This window comes from Pagrus pagrus, assembly GCF_965226575.1.
Source record: "Pagrus pagrus genome assembly, chromosome: 23".
NCBI lineage: Eukaryota > Metazoa > Chordata > Actinopteri > Spariformes > Sparidae > Pagrus > Pagrus pagrus.
In genome coordinates this window covers 23,974,535-23,993,212 of record NC_140205.1, presented here as the reverse complement: position 1 = coordinate 23,993,212, position 18,678 = coordinate 23,974,535, and the positions used below count along the sequence as shown (strand labels likewise).

At 39.8% G+C, this 18,678-nt stretch overlaps 1 protein-coding gene across 6 annotated transcripts; it reads left to right on the top strand.

Annotated features, from left to right (window-relative positions):
- Positions 1 to 1,356: 1,356 nt before the first annotated feature.
- On the top strand, positions 1,357 to 17,200 carry LOC311252491 (uncharacterized protein). 6 transcript variants are annotated; one of them, XM_084345683.1, is made up of 13 exons: positions 1,357 to 1,580; positions 2,562 to 2,620; positions 7,166 to 7,212; positions 7,811 to 8,079; positions 8,184 to 8,339; positions 8,786 to 8,878; positions 9,630 to 9,698; positions 9,963 to 10,079; positions 11,348 to 11,417; positions 11,571 to 11,733; positions 12,728 to 12,822; positions 13,042 to 13,169; positions 16,141 to 17,200. In XM_084345683.1, exons 4-7 carry the CDS (start codon positions 7,981 to 7,983, stop codon positions 9,693 to 9,695), a joined length of 414 nt encoding a protein of 137 aa, XP_084201809.1. In that variant the 5' UTR covers positions 1,357 to 1,580; positions 2,562 to 2,620; positions 7,166 to 7,212; positions 7,811 to 7,980; the 3' UTR covers positions 9,696 to 9,698; positions 9,963 to 10,079; positions 11,348 to 11,417; positions 11,571 to 11,733; positions 12,728 to 12,822; positions 13,042 to 13,169; positions 16,141 to 17,200. The 6 variants fall into 6 exon arrangements, with proteins under 6 accessions (XP_084201809.1, XP_084201810.1, XP_084201808.1 ...); XM_084345684.1 differs by lacking the exon at positions 12,728 to 12,822 and having other exon boundaries at positions 9,996 to 10,079; XM_084345682.1 differs by lacking the exon at positions 12,728 to 12,822.
- The last annotated feature ends 1,478 nt before the right edge of the window (positions 17,201 to 18,678 follow it).

Below are 18,678 nucleotides of genomic sequence, written 5' to 3'. Positions count from 1 at the left end.
TGTACTCATAAACATGCTTTATAAACTGACATCCTCATCAGCAATAGCTTGATGACAGCAGTGCCCTGTTTTCAATGTCTACACCAGAGGCGATTGCTCTAAGACTGCAAGGGAAGCTCAGCTTCCCCTAAAATGTCACCAAAAAAAAAAAAAAAAGTGGTGAAATATGTACTGCTGTGTGTACATTTCATTGACTAAATACGCGCTAGAAAGCCTTCAACTTTTGTTCAGAATCAGCTACTTATCACAGGTAACCGGCGCAACTTCCTTCTCATTCATCCCCGCAGCGCCACAGCGCTTTACACAGTCGGACGCTCAGCTTCTACTGACTTCAATGGGGAAGCGTAGAGCGGGTTGTTCCACTGCAGCGAAACTAGATGCTCATTGGATAAATGCTGGGCTTTGTCCCGCCCATCGGACGCTCAGCGTCTCTGGGGGTCTATGGGGCAGTGGGCTGGCCCGGACGCTCGGCTTCTGCATGATGATTGGATGAGCTGTCTGAAGCGGAATCCTTTTTTGATTGACAGCTTAATGAGCGAATCAGCGATCTTGAAGAATAAACATCCACCGGAGCATTTTCCAAGTTTTTCATTCTGTTGTTCTGAACTGATCCGGAGACTTTACCGATCCCCAGCGATTGTGTCTTTGTTAAAAACGACTAGCGTTGTGTTTGGCCACTCTGTTCTGTTACTCTGCGGTTTCTTTCCCCAACGAGCAGCGGCAGCTGCGGAGCTTCTCCCCCCGTCATGATCACTCACACTCACAGGCGGTCACACTTCACAGTAGCCTGGCGCAGCAGCTCCAGCTGCTAGCGTTAGCAAGCTGCACATCATGGCAGATAATGTGAATGTTGTCGACCGGAAAATGAAAAAAAAAAAGAGCTTCCCCTCCTAGACCGCCACTGGTCTACACTATAGCTAGCAATGGCAGATGGTGACAGAAATATATATACATAGAAAAGAATGAGCTTAGGCAATAGAGTCTCCATTACACTATTAATGTAGCTATGTATTTTAGCTAGCAATTGCAAAAGACAGCAGTGACCTGTGACCAGTTTTGAGCTTAGTCAGCATGACTACAGAACAGGAATTAGATACATAGCAAAGATTAGTCTTAGGCAAAAAAGAGAAAAAACTCTCCATTGTTTCTTTCCCCTGATTCCCATCAGAGGAGAGGACACAGGTTGCTGGGATGAACCCTTCCACACTCAGAAAAATGAATCATGGCATAGTTAATTATTAAGTGTTTGCATTCATTTGATTTTATTTAAATAACCAAATTTTCAAAATGTATTCATTCAAATTCCTTAGAATCAGCATAAATCTGTAAATTGTGAAAACAATTCAATTTATTCAGTTCAAACGTATGAACATGGTTTAAATATGGCAAGCCATGGAACAAGATTCAATTAGTTAAAATGTATGTAACTAGTTTACATTATACATTTCAGGAAATGGAATCGTTTAGAGGCGGGAAACTGCCATCCAGTAGGTGGCGGTAATGTAGCTTTAGGCTCGTTGGCCAACCGCTCAGCCATTACACCATAGAGACCCGCAGCTTGGACTGTGACCTGCAGCATGGTAAGTTATATCTGCAGTCATCCTATTTAACAATCCAGTTATCAGTGCATTTACATTATTATTATTAGTGGAGTTGATATCTTATCACACGAATACCAATACATTGACTATTAAATCCAATAATTCCGTCATTTTCATCCAGTTTACTAGCTAGCAGTTGCAAGTGGTTCTAATAAATCAGCTTTAGCTTTAGCTAGTTAGCTCGTTGACTAACGTTCCAGGTCTGACTAATTAATACAATTCAGTAATTACAGTTTGAATGAAGGACTTTTCCTATTATCAGCCCGATAGCCTCATAAGCATTTGACTACGTTGGCTACATATGTAAGGGTAACTTATAGCCTACAACTATATTGTTTAATAGTCTTTTTCTGCATGGACTTAACTTGTTACATTTTCCTACTGTCAACCCTACCATTATTAAAAATGTGCTTCTCATCACATAGCCCACTTTATTTATCGACTTAATTTCCATTTCAAGTGCTTAAAATTCAAATTGCAACAAACGTTAATGAACCTGTTTGCGGGCACAGCAGAGCTGCTTTTGGGGAAGCAGAGAAGGCAGAGCATGGAGGATAGATTGAAAACTGTTAATGGGGTTGGGGAGGAGGTAAAATGCTGCTTCCAGCAAAATAGCGAGAATTGTTAATCTTGACATTCATATTAGTATCTTGTGTTTTAAAAAAAAGAAAAGAAATGCATGTGTATACATATACTGTATACATAAATATGTTTACACTTGTTAACTACACTGAAAGAGTGGTGCAGACTGTTCTGTCAACTATAAATATTTTACTTGATCAAAAGCATAAGCTACAGTATATAAGGGACAACATTTGGTAATTTGAGTACTATTCAAAAAATTTGCCTATGTATAAATTGGTACTGCCTTTGATTTTTTTAAGCAAAAGAACTTCACACAATATAGAATAGGATGTTAAATGCATTTGGTGTCTAACTAGAACCATTTGTCTTTTACAGATGCCTAATTCTTTGAAGCATCTTTTCTTGGTGTTTGCTGGGGCAACCTCTTCGATCTTGTAAGTATGTACAGTAGGTACTACTTCGTTGTGGCCGAGTTCACGCGTGATTCTCGCGTGAATCACGCACCTTTTTAGCGGAGGATCAATTGTGTTTTCATGAGAAGCGGCAATGTGCCCAAACAACCACCAGGTGGCATCTGTGAGCAGGAGGACGACAACATGCAGCAGCAGGGAGCAGTGACCATGAACGGGAATGGACCGAGTTGCCTGATTTATGTTTCTGTTCGTTGTTGCTTTAATACAAGAATGTAGCTAATAATACCTCACCCACTCCACACCTCATTCCAACTCCTTCCTTCAGCCTGTCGCTACAGGGTCCCTCTAGCAAGGACAAACTTAGTGAGTTGTTGATGATGTTGATGGCGGATGAGATGAATGATTTTTTTCACTATGAAGCCTTTTAAATTACGCACAGCCTACAGAAGTTTCAACGTCCATACAAGCATTTAAGAAATGATTCTTATCAGTTCCATAATTCAGCGAGAATTTTTACTATTTACTTTTTACTTACTTACTACGAAAAAATGTATGAAGATCAGTTTTGAGGTTGAAGACACGACAGCAGCACGTATGTCCAGACGCTGATGTGTCAGCTGGTCGGTGATCAATAAGATACAAGAAAATACTGCGGCTGATGTATAGCTCCCCTGGTAGAGCAGCTCCCTCAGTAAGCAGAATCACCCGCTGATACGAGTTCGAATCTCCGCATAGGCTGTAACTTTAGTTAATGTGTTTTCATTTCTCATCATCATTATGATCACGTTTGGCTCCAAGTTTGCGCAAATAAATGAGCAAATGAGCATTAATTCTCCGCCGGCCGCGGCACCAGCTTTCCTGCTTGTGTACATAAAATACATTAAATTCTGACACCACAACTGTAGCGTACCGAATATCAATAGATGATAACCAGAAAAAAAACGTTCTATTGATCTGATTCACCGGCTTCATGGACGTCGGAACTGTTTTCTGAGAGGGGGGGCGGGGGAAGCACGCACTTTTATCAATGATTAAGGATTTGATTTGAAGTTATTTTATAATGGCGTGCAGTTATAAGAGAACTAGAATGGATGAACATGGCATCTTTATTGTTAAGAAAATGAAACTTTGATCACTAAATCAAGCCATTTAAGGAACATAACGGCATTATTTGTACCCTTGAATGAAAAAAAGAAAAGTCTGCGCTCCTGACTCAGGGCTTTCATGCATATCCAAAAGTGGACCTTCTCTCATTTGACCTACTGATGAAGATTTTAAGCAGGGTCGAGACATCGCTTTCATCCATAAGGTCACTGTGAACGTTCATAACGGTCAAATGTGTTAGTCTCTCCTGCCTCATGGTGCGCAGCAGGTTTTCAGCCTGCGCAAGGCTGAGAAAGAGCGCTCGGATGCCGCGACAGATATTGGCAGGGCCAGGCACAGCTTAATGAGCTTCTCCACCTCTCTCGTGGAAAGGGGGTCAGTTCCGAGGAACCCACATCCACTCGTTTTCCCTGAGCCGCCTCAAGAACTGCCTGCTCTCGCCCTGCAGCTATGCGGAGTCCTTCCTGATCAAAACGCCGCTCCGCCTCGGAGCGCACCAGGTCCATATGCACATCCTGGATGGTGCTTACTTCTCGTATCTTCCCGTGGGTAGGGAGGCTGATGGGGTGCGTGAGTTCCGACGTCTATGACCGGCTTTCTTTCTTTCAGTTGTGGTGTCAGAATTTAACACAAATATTTGTGCTTTCTATTCCTTATATTTTCTACAACAGGCTTATAGAAAGAAGAACGATGCCATGTCATGTCAGACAGTTTTCTCTCGCTTTATTAAAATACATAATCAGCAGCTTCACAGTAGTCGGATATACAGAAGGTTATTTGAAGCGGACTGAGTCCCTGAAGCAGTCTCCCTGCAGGAGGAGATCCCTTGGCCAAGTGATCAATGTATTTGTTGCAGACCTCTATGCTGTCCTCAGCGCGCGGGGGTGGGGGTGGGGGTGGGGGCGCTGGCGTAGCAAGCTTTTCAAAAGTGTGGGGGATGGATGTGGTCTTTCCAGTTAAGCGAACTTGTTCCAGATGCCTTAACATTTGCATTCCCCCATACTGAGGAATGTGTATAGGGGACGAGAAGTAAGCACCATCCAGGATGTGTCCATCCTGCATTCGGAGGTGGAGAAGCTCATTAAGCTGTGTCTGGCCCTGCCAATGGCCGCGTTTCCCAGATTCGTTAAGAAGCTCTTAAGTGCTAAGATCTTCTTAGGAGCGCTCTTAAGAACGCTGTGAAAGAAGGATGCGTTTCCCAGAGTCGCTCTTAGCTTAAGAAGATCTTTCGCTAAGAAGGAAATGTAAGATCGAGCTGACCCACTCTTAACAGCCTTCTTAGCGACCAGATGCTCAGTGATCAAGCGCGTCAGGGAAATTTACATCCTCCACTTTTCGAAATAATAAAACAATGCTCAATGTTGAAATGCGCTCACAGCTGCGGACCACTGGCGCAAGAAACATAAGTTAATAGAAGAAGAAAAAAAAAACTTGTTATTGAATTACACGTTTAAGTTTTCCACACGCATCTGCATATGAGTTTATAGTACTACACATAAAAATACAACAACCCTGTGGCATTTCACAGATATCAAGGAAACAGATGTATTAAACTCAGCGGAACCTCATCCAGAGAGGCTTCACCTGCTACTCTATATAAATGCATTGCCAAAGTCCGCGCGTGTGATAAACCACGGCTGCAATACAGCACATTCTCGCTGCGAACCAACAGCGTCGCCGTGCGCAAAGCCAGACGGTTTACATAAATGCATACGTGCGTCAGCACTTCTCCCCACTGGACGTGCTGTCAGACCGGGCTGTCCAGGCAAAGTACCGGCTGCCCCGTGCGGAGATCCAACGGCTGATCACTCGGTGTCTCCACACATCCAGAGAGCAACCCGCTGCAATTTTGCCCTCAGCCCGGAGGTGCAGCTCCTGGCTGCGCTGCGTTTTTACGCAGTGGGGAGCTTCCTGGAGTTTCATTTTTTTAACAATGAAGATGCCGTGTTCATCCATCTAGTTCTCTTATAACTGCACGCCATTATAAAATAACTTTAAATCAAATCCTTAATCATTGACAAAAGTGCGTGCTTCCCCCGCCCCCTCTCAGAAAATAGTTCCGACGTCCATGAAGCCGGTGAATCAGATCAATAGAACTTTTTTTTTTTTTTTTCTGGTTATCATCTATTGATATTCGGTACGCTACAGTTGTGGTGTCAGAATTTAATGTATTTTATGTACACAAGCAGGAAAGCTGGTGCCGCGGCCGGCGGAGAATTAATGCTCACTTGCTCATTTATTTGCTCAAACTTGGAGCTATATGTGATCATAATGATGATAAGAAATGAAAACACATTAACTAAAGGTACTGCTTTTACAGAGATTCGAACTCATACTAGCAGAAGATTCTGCTTGCTGAGGGAGCTGCTCTACCAGGGGAGTTATACATCAGTCATAACACACATCAGCGTCTGGACATACGTGCTGCTGTCGTGTCTTCAACCTAAGAACTGATCTTTATACATTTTTTCGTTAAGTAAAAATCCTCTCTGAATTATGGAACTGATAAGAATCATTTCTTAAATGCTTGTATGGACGTCGAAACTTCTGCAGGCTGTGCGTAATTGTTTCTGCCTCCGCTTATTAGCCGTGGCTGCAGCGAGCGACCAAAATCACAACCTCAGATGTCTTTAGGGTATCCGATATTTTTATTGGCTATTCTTATATTTAAGCAACATCCAGTCAGGCCGTGATATAGGCTCACGGGGGCGGACTGGGACAATAATTCAGGTCGGCAATTTTACCAGTAAACAAATGTTCCTTAAAAAACGACTAATGTAGTTTAGCTTTACTGTAAAACAAAGAAAGCACAAGTGATTATCCAAGGTCACCCAGATAATTGAGGTGTCCCACCGCTGTGAAACAATCAGTCTGAATCAATCTGATAAGGTTTAGCAGTCCCCCTCTCCATTCACTCTACCTGTAGCCTAAAACAGCGCCACTCTCCATTGCAGCTACATTGTGGTCAAATGTGGAATTGTCCCAAAATCGTTTGAGCTGCAATTCAGTACTATGCTTCCACCTAGTGGCTACAGTTGTCACTGACATTTCAGGCGTTGCGTGAATCTCGCTCCCCGCAAGTGAAATGGCCACTTTGAAGTAGTACCTACTGTAGGCTACAAAGACATTGATCTATAATACACAGAAAATCCAATAGATCAAATGACTATATGATATATATGTGTCTATAAGGGGGGTTTAACATATATATGTTAAACCCCCCTTTTGATTGAATCCTGTATGAAATACTGCTTTCAGATTATATATCACACATTTTCCCCTGCAAATACAATGAACTGTCAATAAAAATCCATAAATGTGAAACATGACCCTGTAAATTATGTGCATTTTTTTCAAACTAGCTGACTGTGTTTTAATGATTAACTATACAGCTGACAGATCACACTTATTAATACAATATAACTGCACAACTGATAAATTGTTCTTTGTCTTTGTTCACAGATATGTGAATGTGGCCATGTAAAGTGTGACATTTCATTATCTACCAGGTATGAATTGTTAAAACATTTTAGGTTGAAACATAGCCACTATGGCCGCAATTGCCGGTATCCGTGTGTATATGTAGATTGTCCATGTACATTCACAAGTTGGAAGAACCTTTTGACGATTGCTTCCATTCCTAGTAGGAGACTTGATACCAGAAGGTGAGCTTGCTTGGCAAGTGATATTAGACCTAAAGGAAATTGTAGAATTAGTTGTGGCACCTGTTCACACTGATGAGACAATTGCATATCTTGATGTCAAAGTGTCTGAGCACAGACAGAGACTACTTGAGCTTAACCCAGGCGGAAAGATTTTACCGAAACACCACTATCTTGAGCATTGCCCACACTTGATCAGGTGCTTTGGGCCTCTCGTAGGTGTATGGACGATGAGGTTTGAAGCTAAACACAGCTTCTTCAAACAAGTTGCCCGACACACAAATAAGGAATTCAGGAATATTGCACTCTCACTGGCAGCCAAACACCAGCAATTGATAAGTTATCAGATATATTCATCCAGTCTCAGTACATCAAATTTGGAGGTTACAAATGTCTCCACAGTCCAAGTTGATGTTCTGAATAAGGAAGTTGTGTTGGCTCTCAGGCAGAAGTATCCAGATATCAGTCAAGTTCATCTTGCAAGGGGTAGGCAGAGGTTAATTTCTGTCCAAGCCATCCAAGAGGAGAAACTACAGACAGCCTAGAGGCAGAAAGGTTTGCCCTATTGACTGAGGTAAAAAAGAAGGAATAACGAGGCAAGTGATCAAGGAAAAGATGCAGCTTACCTTCTCGTACAGACGACAAGAATTTCTTCAGGAGCCAATGATTATAGAGGTCCGAAACAGATGGCCAACACTGTTTGAAGTTAGTGAAGTAAGTTTCTAACCCATTTGTTAGAAATGTAGATGTAAAATGCATTCAGTGTAATACATATTGTTTAAAGTAAATTATATCCTGTATTTTCTCCTCTCTTTCAGGTCAACATGGAGTTCATGCATATAACAACTGTTCCTCTGATATCAAAATTCTTTGGACAACTCGACAGATACACTGATGACCTGATGAGGGTTTTCCGTGCCAAAGGAGGATCTGCCGGACGGAAAATCTGCATCATAATGGCACAGACGGCTAGAGTAAGTGTTTTTATGGATTATTTTTTTAAGGTGTTAAGCAACAAGCTGCTGGAATGCTACTGGAATTCTTAGGAATTGTCTTTCTTTCTTCTCTCCCCCTCCTGCTCATCCTCCTCATCGTTAAAACGTTAAACAGATTTGCAGGCCTACAGTGGTTTCATGTAGCGAATATGGGTTTATGAATTCATATTACCAAAGATTCACCACCGCCTTCAGTGATTGCTGTATTAAAGCAGCTTAATACACACATACAACAAACAATTTCTCTCTAGCAAAGTATTGTCATCAGCATGTCTAGGGAGGGGGTCCAGCAAGTACAGACTTTCTGCTCTAATCTTAAAATTTTACTAAATTTTAAACTTTAAAATGCAGCATTACTTCAAATGTAAATCAATGCATTGACTAATGTCATTTTCTTTGGGATCTTGTTGGTATGCTTGTTTCAGAATGACGACATAAACTTCAAGCGCGAATGTGTCCTGAGGAGCCTAAGTGTCTACCTCAATGAAGACATGGAGACAGTCGTCAAAGAATACATGGTAAGTGTACGTAAGCCTACTCTCTTTAGATTATAATTGCTTTATAGATACATTAACATTTAAAGATTTGTTAATTGTCTTTTAGGCTGTCTGTATAATGTACACTGAAAGATTAAACTACACAGCGATCAGTGTGAAGCATGATTGGTCTTACAAGACAAATGAGAAACTTGTCAGCTGTAAATGGCCATGGTAAAGTATAAAACAGTTAGCAGTACAAAGTATGGAAATTATGGATCAGAATCATGAAACACTCATGATATGCTGATCTCAGATTTTGTGTAGATATGGAACAAATACATTATTCCTGACAAATTTAAACAGTAACACCTACAGTACACTTGAACATTTTAAAGTGAATAGATCCTCCAAGTTTGACCAGTCAGCTCCTTCCCTGTCACGAGAACAAGCGCTTCATCAGGAGTGTGTTCCTTCAAAATAAATGAAGTGGATCTGGACCAGTAAAGGACAATTTTGAGTAGTGATTCAAAGCTAAAAAATGTTTTTAAGGATGCACAACATACTGTAACAAATTGCTGTAATTTCTACAGTAAAATTTTACAGTAACTTCTTGGTCTGTCATTTTACAAAGTTTACTTGTATATTGCAATGCATTATGGGTCCAAAACAATTACAGTAGCTGACTGCATTTTTCCACAGTAATATATTGGTAAAATACAGGTAAATTGCGATTGACTGTAAATAATGCAGTAGTACAGGTATTTACTGTTGAAATTGAATGTTGCACAAGGGTTTGAAGAAGAAGATGATGGCGGATTGCAGAGGAGCAACGGCATTGTCCTCCACTCATCATTAATACGTAAGTATACTATTATAAATAGCCTACAAAATTAAAATGTGATTAAACTTGTTAACGTTAGTTGACCTAACTTGACCCTGTATCAGTCTGGTGCACGCCACAAGTTAATGTTAGCTAGCTGGAGAATTTTCAGAAAACATTTTGAACAAGCAATGTAAGACGAAGCAGTTTAATGGTAAATCAAAGTCAAAGTACAGCGGATATAATGTTACAATGCGACCAGACATCGTTTGCTAACGTTAACCTATTTCATATTTATTTAAGTGTAAACTGAGCATAACGCTGGACTTCACTCAGGCATGAAGCAGACACGAAGCCGACGGTGAGACAACCTCCGTGAACGCCAACGTGAGGAGGCCACACTACGGAGTCAGGTCTTCGGTGAGAACAATGTTGTTTAATCTGTGTGTGACTGACTGTAATAATCGTCCGTCTGCACCGTTTTAGCTAACACTAGCGAACTAAAGTCAACTTAGGTGAAGCTAAAGCTAGCTGACTTAACGTGACATGTATTAGCCGTATCGCCTGCAGAACAGGGGGACTGCAGACGGCCCATTAATGTTATTCCGAAGTCACAATAGTTCGAAAAATGTTGTTATTGAACCGAAAGCCCATAACGTAAGTCAGACGGTGTGTTATCCCAAGTTCACTGCTCCGAAAATACACACTCTTCAGCGCCGGCGTTACTACTTTCCAGACTCCATTAACATATTGTTTGATTTAACAGACAATGTTTAAATCATAATAATGTATGACTTTGTACGACCCCTGAATTTTTTTCAGGGGTCGTACCTTTTAATTTCGGCTGATATTTAACTGTAACAGCTGTTCTGTGAACTAGAGACCGACATTAAGCCGGCTCCTTGATGTCTCTATTTTATTGTTATCGTTAATGTTTGTGAAAACGAGGGGTCCCTTGACCTCTCAACTCAAGATATCTGAATTAAAACCAGGAGTCTCCCCTTTACAGACATGCCTGGTTTATGATAATCCCATGCAGTTTTTCTCATACAGTGCACGTGTGTTATTTTCACCTGTTCTAAAAATGGTGTATTTGAATGTTTCTGCACACCGGGGTCCCTAAACAGTCTTGGAATTGCATACATTTGGTCTGGCTGGAAAGCTGAGACTGAATTCAATGAGCCCAATTCATGTGTGATGATGATGTATCACAGAAAAATGCAGTTCTTGCATCTGAAAATATCAAATGTTTTTGATAACAAATGACAGAACGCATTTTCTGTGGTGTTCCTCAAGGTCTTGGTCTTAATGTGGTATTCTGGTGGAATTATTGACCATTTTTATCAATTTTTGAGTGGTCAAAAATTGTTAAATTTAACACCAAATCTGTGTAACAAATGGTATCAACCCAACAATAGCTGCAACAACTTATTAGACATAATAGAGCAGGAGAATTGTCATCATATACTTTCATCATATTGTTTTAAGCCCTTATACACTCTAAACTTTCAACATTCGAATAGGCGCCTAACCAAAACACTGTTTATTACAGGCAGACAGTAAGTGTGGAATTATTATAGTTTGAAGCTTTCGGAAAATTATATGTGTATGATCATGTTACCAACAACAGTCAACAGTTGAGCTGAGGAAAATGTCAATTTTTAACATATTTTTTCTTTGTTTTTTAGGCGTTGGCAATAGCAGCTGACGTTGAACAAACACTACCGCTTCCTGACTCTCCAAGACTTATTGTCTTAGGTAGTGTATATATTTTTTTAATCTGTTGTAAAGCATTGCAAAGACCAAGACTGTATGAAGGACACACATTAATTTAACATGTGGATATGTTTATGTGGAAGGCAACAGAAAAAAAAACATTTACATGTAAACCATTTGTTTATTTATGTTTAGGTGAAGTGCTCACAGCAACCGTTGGGATGCTGAGCATCGAGGCTCAGGTTGTGCCTCCACATCCCAACTTCGTGGCTGGAATGGCAGCTTTGTTTTCAAGCTACTACAACTTCAATCTTGTGTACCAGGAGCAAGCATCTTGCACACTGGAATTCATTCAAAGGTAACTATGTGCTTGAAGTAGAATACTTGTGAGTCATTATTTTGTAAAGTTTGCCATCATGAGTAACGGAGATTTTATTTTGACATTCGCAAGCACAAAAAGACAATCAAGACTTATGAGTGTACTCAAATCCCTTTAACATGATTTTTTTAGTTTAAAAAAAGGGTAAGTTATCAATTATTCACCTAATTGCTTTTTATCCCATTGCAGAACCACTTCTTTATGTAACAATGGTAGACATTTTGAAAGTAGTTTGCATTAGGATAAACTGAGCATTTAGGTGAATTAACTGCAAACTTGCTTTGTTCTTTTCTTTTTAACTAAAAAATAGACTTCCAAATTATTGAGGTTTGCATGACCTTTGACCATCATTCAATTATTTATGGGGGGGGGGGGGGGGGGGGGGGGGGGGGGTGTTCATTGGCGTATTAATGAGACTCAGACAAGTTTTAAATAAGTCGCTTTGTTGTGGAAAACAGAGTCATAGGAATAGTTAGTTCGGGTTTATGGTCACAAGGCTGTACGAGTTGCCAACCAGTAGTGATGTAGTTGCATGGTCATAGCCTTGGGCAGAGAGTCCTTTAATTGGAGATCTCCTGACCAGCCCAACAACAGCAGCAGCAGCAAACTGGGACAATTACCAAAGAACATTTTAAACCACAACAAACATGCCAAAACATGTCTAGTGTTCCACAACAGAATACATATTAAATTAATATTTAGTTATTTTTATTTTACCCGCTTTATGGTGCCCTCAGACCACTCCTTACTTTGGGACAATTTTGTATATGACAGACTGACAGTATTACTATGCACTGGAGCCTCTCGGTGGCCTGCGCAGTGAGGCTCCAGTGCATATCCTGAATGTTTTTCACAAACAAAATAGTTCCAATGTAAGGAGCAGTTTAAAAGCAGGTGAAGCAGCTAAATAAACTTAATTTGGTGTATTCTGTTATGGACACTTAAAATGTGATGTTGGTGTGATTTGTTTGAGGGTATTGTTGTCCTTCCAAGCCGGGGATGGTCGGGAAATTTCCAGCCAGAGGATCTGCTACCTGAGGTTATGTCGATGCAACTATATCACTACTGGTCAGTAACTCATGCAATATTGTGACAAGAAATCCAAACTATCCCTTTAACCGTTATGACCCTACATTTTCACTGTATTAGTCATTGCATTGCGGGGCCACTTCCTGGTTCAGCTTGCCTGGACAGCACAACTGAAATGACAATTCTGCACTCTCTTGTAGAGCAGCTGTGAGAGCAGTTTTTCATAAAGTTTCTTTTCATGTGATTTTGTGATTTCAGATGTTTCATTGGACTCAACCCTACCAGTGGCAAAAAAGTGGGAAGGTGCAGGAGAAGAAGAGAAACTCCATTTATCTTCACGTCCCCTCTCTCCTCAGGAGGTTGATGGATTTTGAATGGCTTCGAGTGTAAGTCATATACAAACAACTTCCCCACTTGTTGAATGGACAATGTTCTAATGGATTTGTGTCACCAGTTGGACAGTTTCTGTTTAACCTAGAATACAAATGATGGTGTAATGTTTTGTTACTACGCCTGCTGCATTTGTACCTTTGTAAAACTGAACTGAGTTTTAATAATAAAATGTTTATAATTTTGCAGCTCGGACTGTAGTTTTATTTAACAGGTTATGAGAATCTAATGCAATGTTGATGAATTTTGGATTAAAAGCAATCCTGGTCTCATTCAAAACACTTCACAATATGCATAATTTGCAAAGCTGCTAATGTAAAAAACAAAAATTAACTGTAAAAACGTTCTACAGCAACATGTTGTATTGTGAAGTATTAACAGCTATTACCTGGCAACTCAAGTTGCCAGGTAACTTCTGTAATTTGAAAATAATACAAGATAATGTTGTAAACTAGATTACAGTTAAGTGTTGTTTTCCTGTAAAACAACAATAAATTGCTGTAATTTACAGTACAGACCAAAAGTTTGGACACACCTTCTCATTCAAAGAGTTTTCTTTATTTTCATGACTATGAAAATTGTAGATTCACACTGAAGGCATCAAAACTATGAATTAACACATGTGGAATTATATACTTAACAAAAAAGTGTGAAACAACTAAAAATGTGTCTTATATTCTAGGTTCTTTAAAGTAGCCACCTTTTGCTTTGATTACTGCTTCGCACACTCTTGGCATTCTCTTGATGAGCTTCAAGAGGTAGTCACCTGAAATGGTCTTCCAACAGTCTTGAAGGAGTTCCCAGAGATGCTTAGCACTTGTTGGCCCTTTTGCCTTCACTCTGCGGTCCAGCTCACCCCAAACCATCTCGATTGGGTTCAGGTCCGGTGACTGTGGAGGCCAGGTCATCTGGCGCAGCACCCCATCACTCTCCTTCTTGGTCAAATAGCCCTTACACAGCCTGGAGGTGTGTTTGGGGTCATTGTCCTGTTGAAAAATAAATGATGGTCCAACTAAACGCAAACCGGATGGAATAGCATGCCACTGCAAGATGCTGTGGTAGCCATGCTGGTTCAGTATGCCTTCAATTTTGAATAAATCCCCAACAGTGTCACCAGCAAAGCACCCCCACACCATCACACCTCCTCCTCCATGCTTCACGGTGGGAACCAGGCATGTAGAGTCCATCCGTTCACCTTTTCTGCGTCGCACAAAGACACGGTGGTTGGAACCAAAGATCTCAAATTTGGACTCATCAGACCAAAGCACAGATTTCCACTGGTCTAATGTCCATTCCTTGTGTTCTTTAGCCCAAACAAGTCTCTTCTGCTTGTTGCCTGTCCTTAGCAGTGGTTTCCTAGCAGCTATTCTACCATGAAGGCCTGATTCACACAGTCTCCTCTTAACAGTTGTTCTAGAGATGTGTCTGCTGCTAGAACTCTGTGTGGCCTTGACCTGGTCTCTAATCTGAGCTGCTGTTAACCTGCGATTTCTGAGGCTGGTGACTCGGATGAACTTATCCTCCGCAGCAGAGGTGACTCTTGGTCTTCCTTTCCTGGGGCGGTCCTCATGTGAGCCAGTTCCTTTGTAGCGCTTGATGGTTTTTGCGACTGCACTTGGGGACACTTTCAAAGTTTTCCCAATTTTTCGGACTGACTGACCTTCATTTCTTAAAGTAATGATGGCCACTCGTTTTTCTTTACTTAGCTGCTTTTTTCTTGCCATAATACAAATTCTAACAGTCTATTCAGTAGGACTATCAGCTGTGTATCCACCTGACTTCTGCACAACACAACTGATGGTCCCAACCCCATTTATAAGTCAAGAAATCCCACTTATTAAACCTGACAGGGCACACCTGTGAAGTGAAAACCATTTCAGGTGACTACCTCTTGAAGCTCATCAAGAGAATGCAGAGTGTGTGCAAAGCAGTAATCAGAGCAAAAGGTGGCTACTTTGAAGAAACTAGAATATAAGGCGTATTTTCAGTTGTTTCACACTTTTTTGTTAAGTACATATTTCTACATGTGTTAATTCATAGTTTTGATGCCTTCAGTGTGAATCTACAATGTCAATAGTCATGAAAAGAAAGGAAACTCATTGAATGAGAAGGTGTGTCCAAACTTTTGGTCTGTACTGTATGTACAACAAAAACCTGTAAAAGATATCCGGTTATATACTGTAATTATTTTTACAGTTATAAACAGCAATTTTACAAGACTTTATTGGCAACTTTTTTGCCAGGTATTTGCTGTAAATTCTACAGTCAATTCATTACAGTGGTGATACAGTGGCATTTCTAGGACAGAAAGTAGTTCCACAATTTTGGAAGCAAGGGATCTGAAAAGAGCATCTAACAATTCAATGACAAACGTATGTTGTTCAGCATCCCTAAAATAATTTTTCCAGCTGTGCGTTGCTGCTCAAAATAGTGTTGTTGCTGGGGCAGATCCTCCTTATTCATTTTGGAGAACAGTCCCTGTGAATCGCTTGTTCTCAACAGGGAAGGAGTTGATAGGTCAAGGTTTACAGATTTATTACACTTAACATGGGTAAGAACCCCAACTATCACTTTAATTATATGGCTGCAGCAATATGAAAAAAAAAATTCTACAGCAAAAATAAAAAAAAATTAAGAACTGAGAAACACTTTAAACTTGATATGTACACATTTTCCAGTGGGAGCTGTCAAGAGTTTACAAAAGTAGCCTACTAGTAGGCGGCAAACTTAGTAGGCATCAGTGGTGAGTTTAGATAATTTTATAAAAACTGTTCAGGTAGGCATAGGGGCTGGTTGGTTAGACAGAAATATATGTTCAGTTTTAGGGTCTTTCTGGGTTTTTTGTGTGAGGTTTTGAAAAATGTTCCTTTTTTTTTTTTTTTTTTTTTACATATATACATTTGAATGATCCTACATATCTGAAAGTGTGCCTTAAAAAGCTCATTGTTCTTTTTGTTTATCCTCCAGGACAGCAAAAGTGCAGAGGCTGAATCAGGGATTGCACAGACAACAATGGGCATCTATGTCATTTGGGTGGAGGGAGCCGATCCTGGAGACGAGCCTGCAGATGTTGGTGTTGTACTTGAAGGCATGGAGGTTCTGCAAAACCTACGAAGTGTCATGTTTGGATATGTGATGCTTTTTGGACTGGTTTATGTGCTGAACTTAAACTACCCCAAAGACCTCAAGTGCACATTCGAAGTGTTTCAGAAAATCCTGATGGAACTGGACACAACCAAGCTTTCACCAAAAGCCCAAGTACTGAAAATTAAGATGCTCAAGTGATTGTTATTGGACTGATAGACACATCCAACTGGGAAAACGTTTAGCAAAGTGGTTGACTTGCTGCACATTTCAGTACTTGTTTAAGTCAACTGTCAACTGTTCAACTTGTTTTTTGATTGTTATAATTTTCATGAAAGGTGTTATGGTGCAAAAGCCACTCAACCACTGAGCCTCATGGCAATGTTTTGGATTGTTAGGGTGGTGGTTTAACAATTTCAAATAGTGGATGAAGATGAAGAGGACTGTAAGATTTACTTTGGTTGATTGACCTGTCAACCTCAAGTTTAACACAATTGTTAACCAATATGTTCACGAGGGAGTTTCTTGCTGCAGAAAGGTCTGTTTACATTATTTTATTTTATTTTACATGATATATTGTTTGTGTTATGTAACAAGCAGCAAAGTGTTGAGCCCAATGGGTTGCAGCTGCTCACCATAGACTTGTGATAATATGGATCCTTATTTCAAAATTGGATCCCAGGCATTGTTTGCCTTCTTTAATCTCAAGAACAGAGTTCATAGTTCCCTTTTATATAAGCTTTTAAATGTTTGCATTTATTAGATCAGATTAGATTAGATTAGATTGTTTTATTTGCACACAGCACTTGTACAACACGTGTATGAGCACTGGTTCAAGTATGTCTAACCAGCCCATGTGGGTGTGTGCTGTGTTATTGAATGGAAGTGATGTTGCTGCCTTGAGTTTTTGTGATGCCTAAACTTGCCACATGCCTTGAAGCATTAATAAACCGTTAATGTGAGAAATGATTGTCTTACTGTTATTTTTTTATGTATTGGGTGTATGAAAATCATAAAATGTGAAATATCTGGTTATAAATGTGTTTCTACAAATATTGACATTTTTAGATGAACATCCGTTTTTGACACTGTTTTCCCATTTGGTTTGGACCCTGATTCCAGGGTGTTGTTCCATAATGATTCATTTGTATTAATGAATTTTGTATTATTATTTTACAAAATAATAATACCTACCTACCTCTTCAAACTCTCATACTCACTTTAATTTGTCTTCCACCCTGCAGTTTTCTGATTTTATTTATTTATTTATTTATTTATTTTTAATTTTTATTGCACTTGTATGTGTCCTTTGCTCTTTTAAATCGTTGTTTATATGTTGTGTAAGGCGACCTTGAGTGCCCTGAAAGGCGCCTTAAATAAAATGTATTATTATTATTATAATAATTATTATTAATAATTACTGTTCATACTTATGCATTGCTAATAACAAACATGCCCTACCAGTGTACCGATTTACAAGGTTCTGCATGTGTGCTGTGCACAGTGGTTTAGAGATAAAAAGTCACTTATATTTAGTGTCTCATGAACAATATATTTTGACAAAATATATTTTTTCGTGTTAGAACTATATAGAACTATAAATAAAACATGACCCATATTGTTAAGTGCAAATAGAGTAGTCTTCCTGCACAATAGTTCTCCACTACACCTTACAATGAGCATTTTTCTAATCCACATCCAATTAAGAAATGTAAATAAATCTAAATATTGCTCATATTGTAAAAGCAAAATACTTCAACAGAGTTTTTCTTTGCATATAATAATAAGTAGTTTGATGAGAGCTCATTGGCTTCTATCATAGCTTACTTTGTCCTTCAGTGATCTTCTTAAGGGGGTTTTTCTTAAAGAAAAAACAAAAAAAAAAATCAACTGATCGGTATGTTAAGGAGACATATTTGTGTCATCTGCAGTGCTTAACACATGCTCAAGTGTACCAGAAGATACACAGGAGAGGGGCTCAGTCTGTTGACTTTAGTACCACTCTAACACATTACCTCCCAAGACCAAAGACGCAGTTTCTTTATACTTCAACATGGGCAACCTCTTGACAGCCTGACTGGGATCCACATTGCAGAAGGTGTCACCAAAGAGATCTTCATGTGCCTTTGACTTCTTGGATGCGGGAATGTATTCTAAAATGACACAGGACAGAGGACTTCATTATCTCAGAAGACAAAATATCTCTTACGTGCACTTCAAACACTTAGCTGACTATAAATTACGTAAGTAACTTGTTTATAACATTGAGTCAATGACACTTTCCACATAAAGGCAAACTATTGAACACACACCTTGTTCAGTGGCCTGAGTATTGGGGGCAGCCACAATGTCTGATGGAGCATCAGCAGTTTGTTCACCTGATGAATAAGGAGGTGTATTCTCAACCTGTACCACTGTATC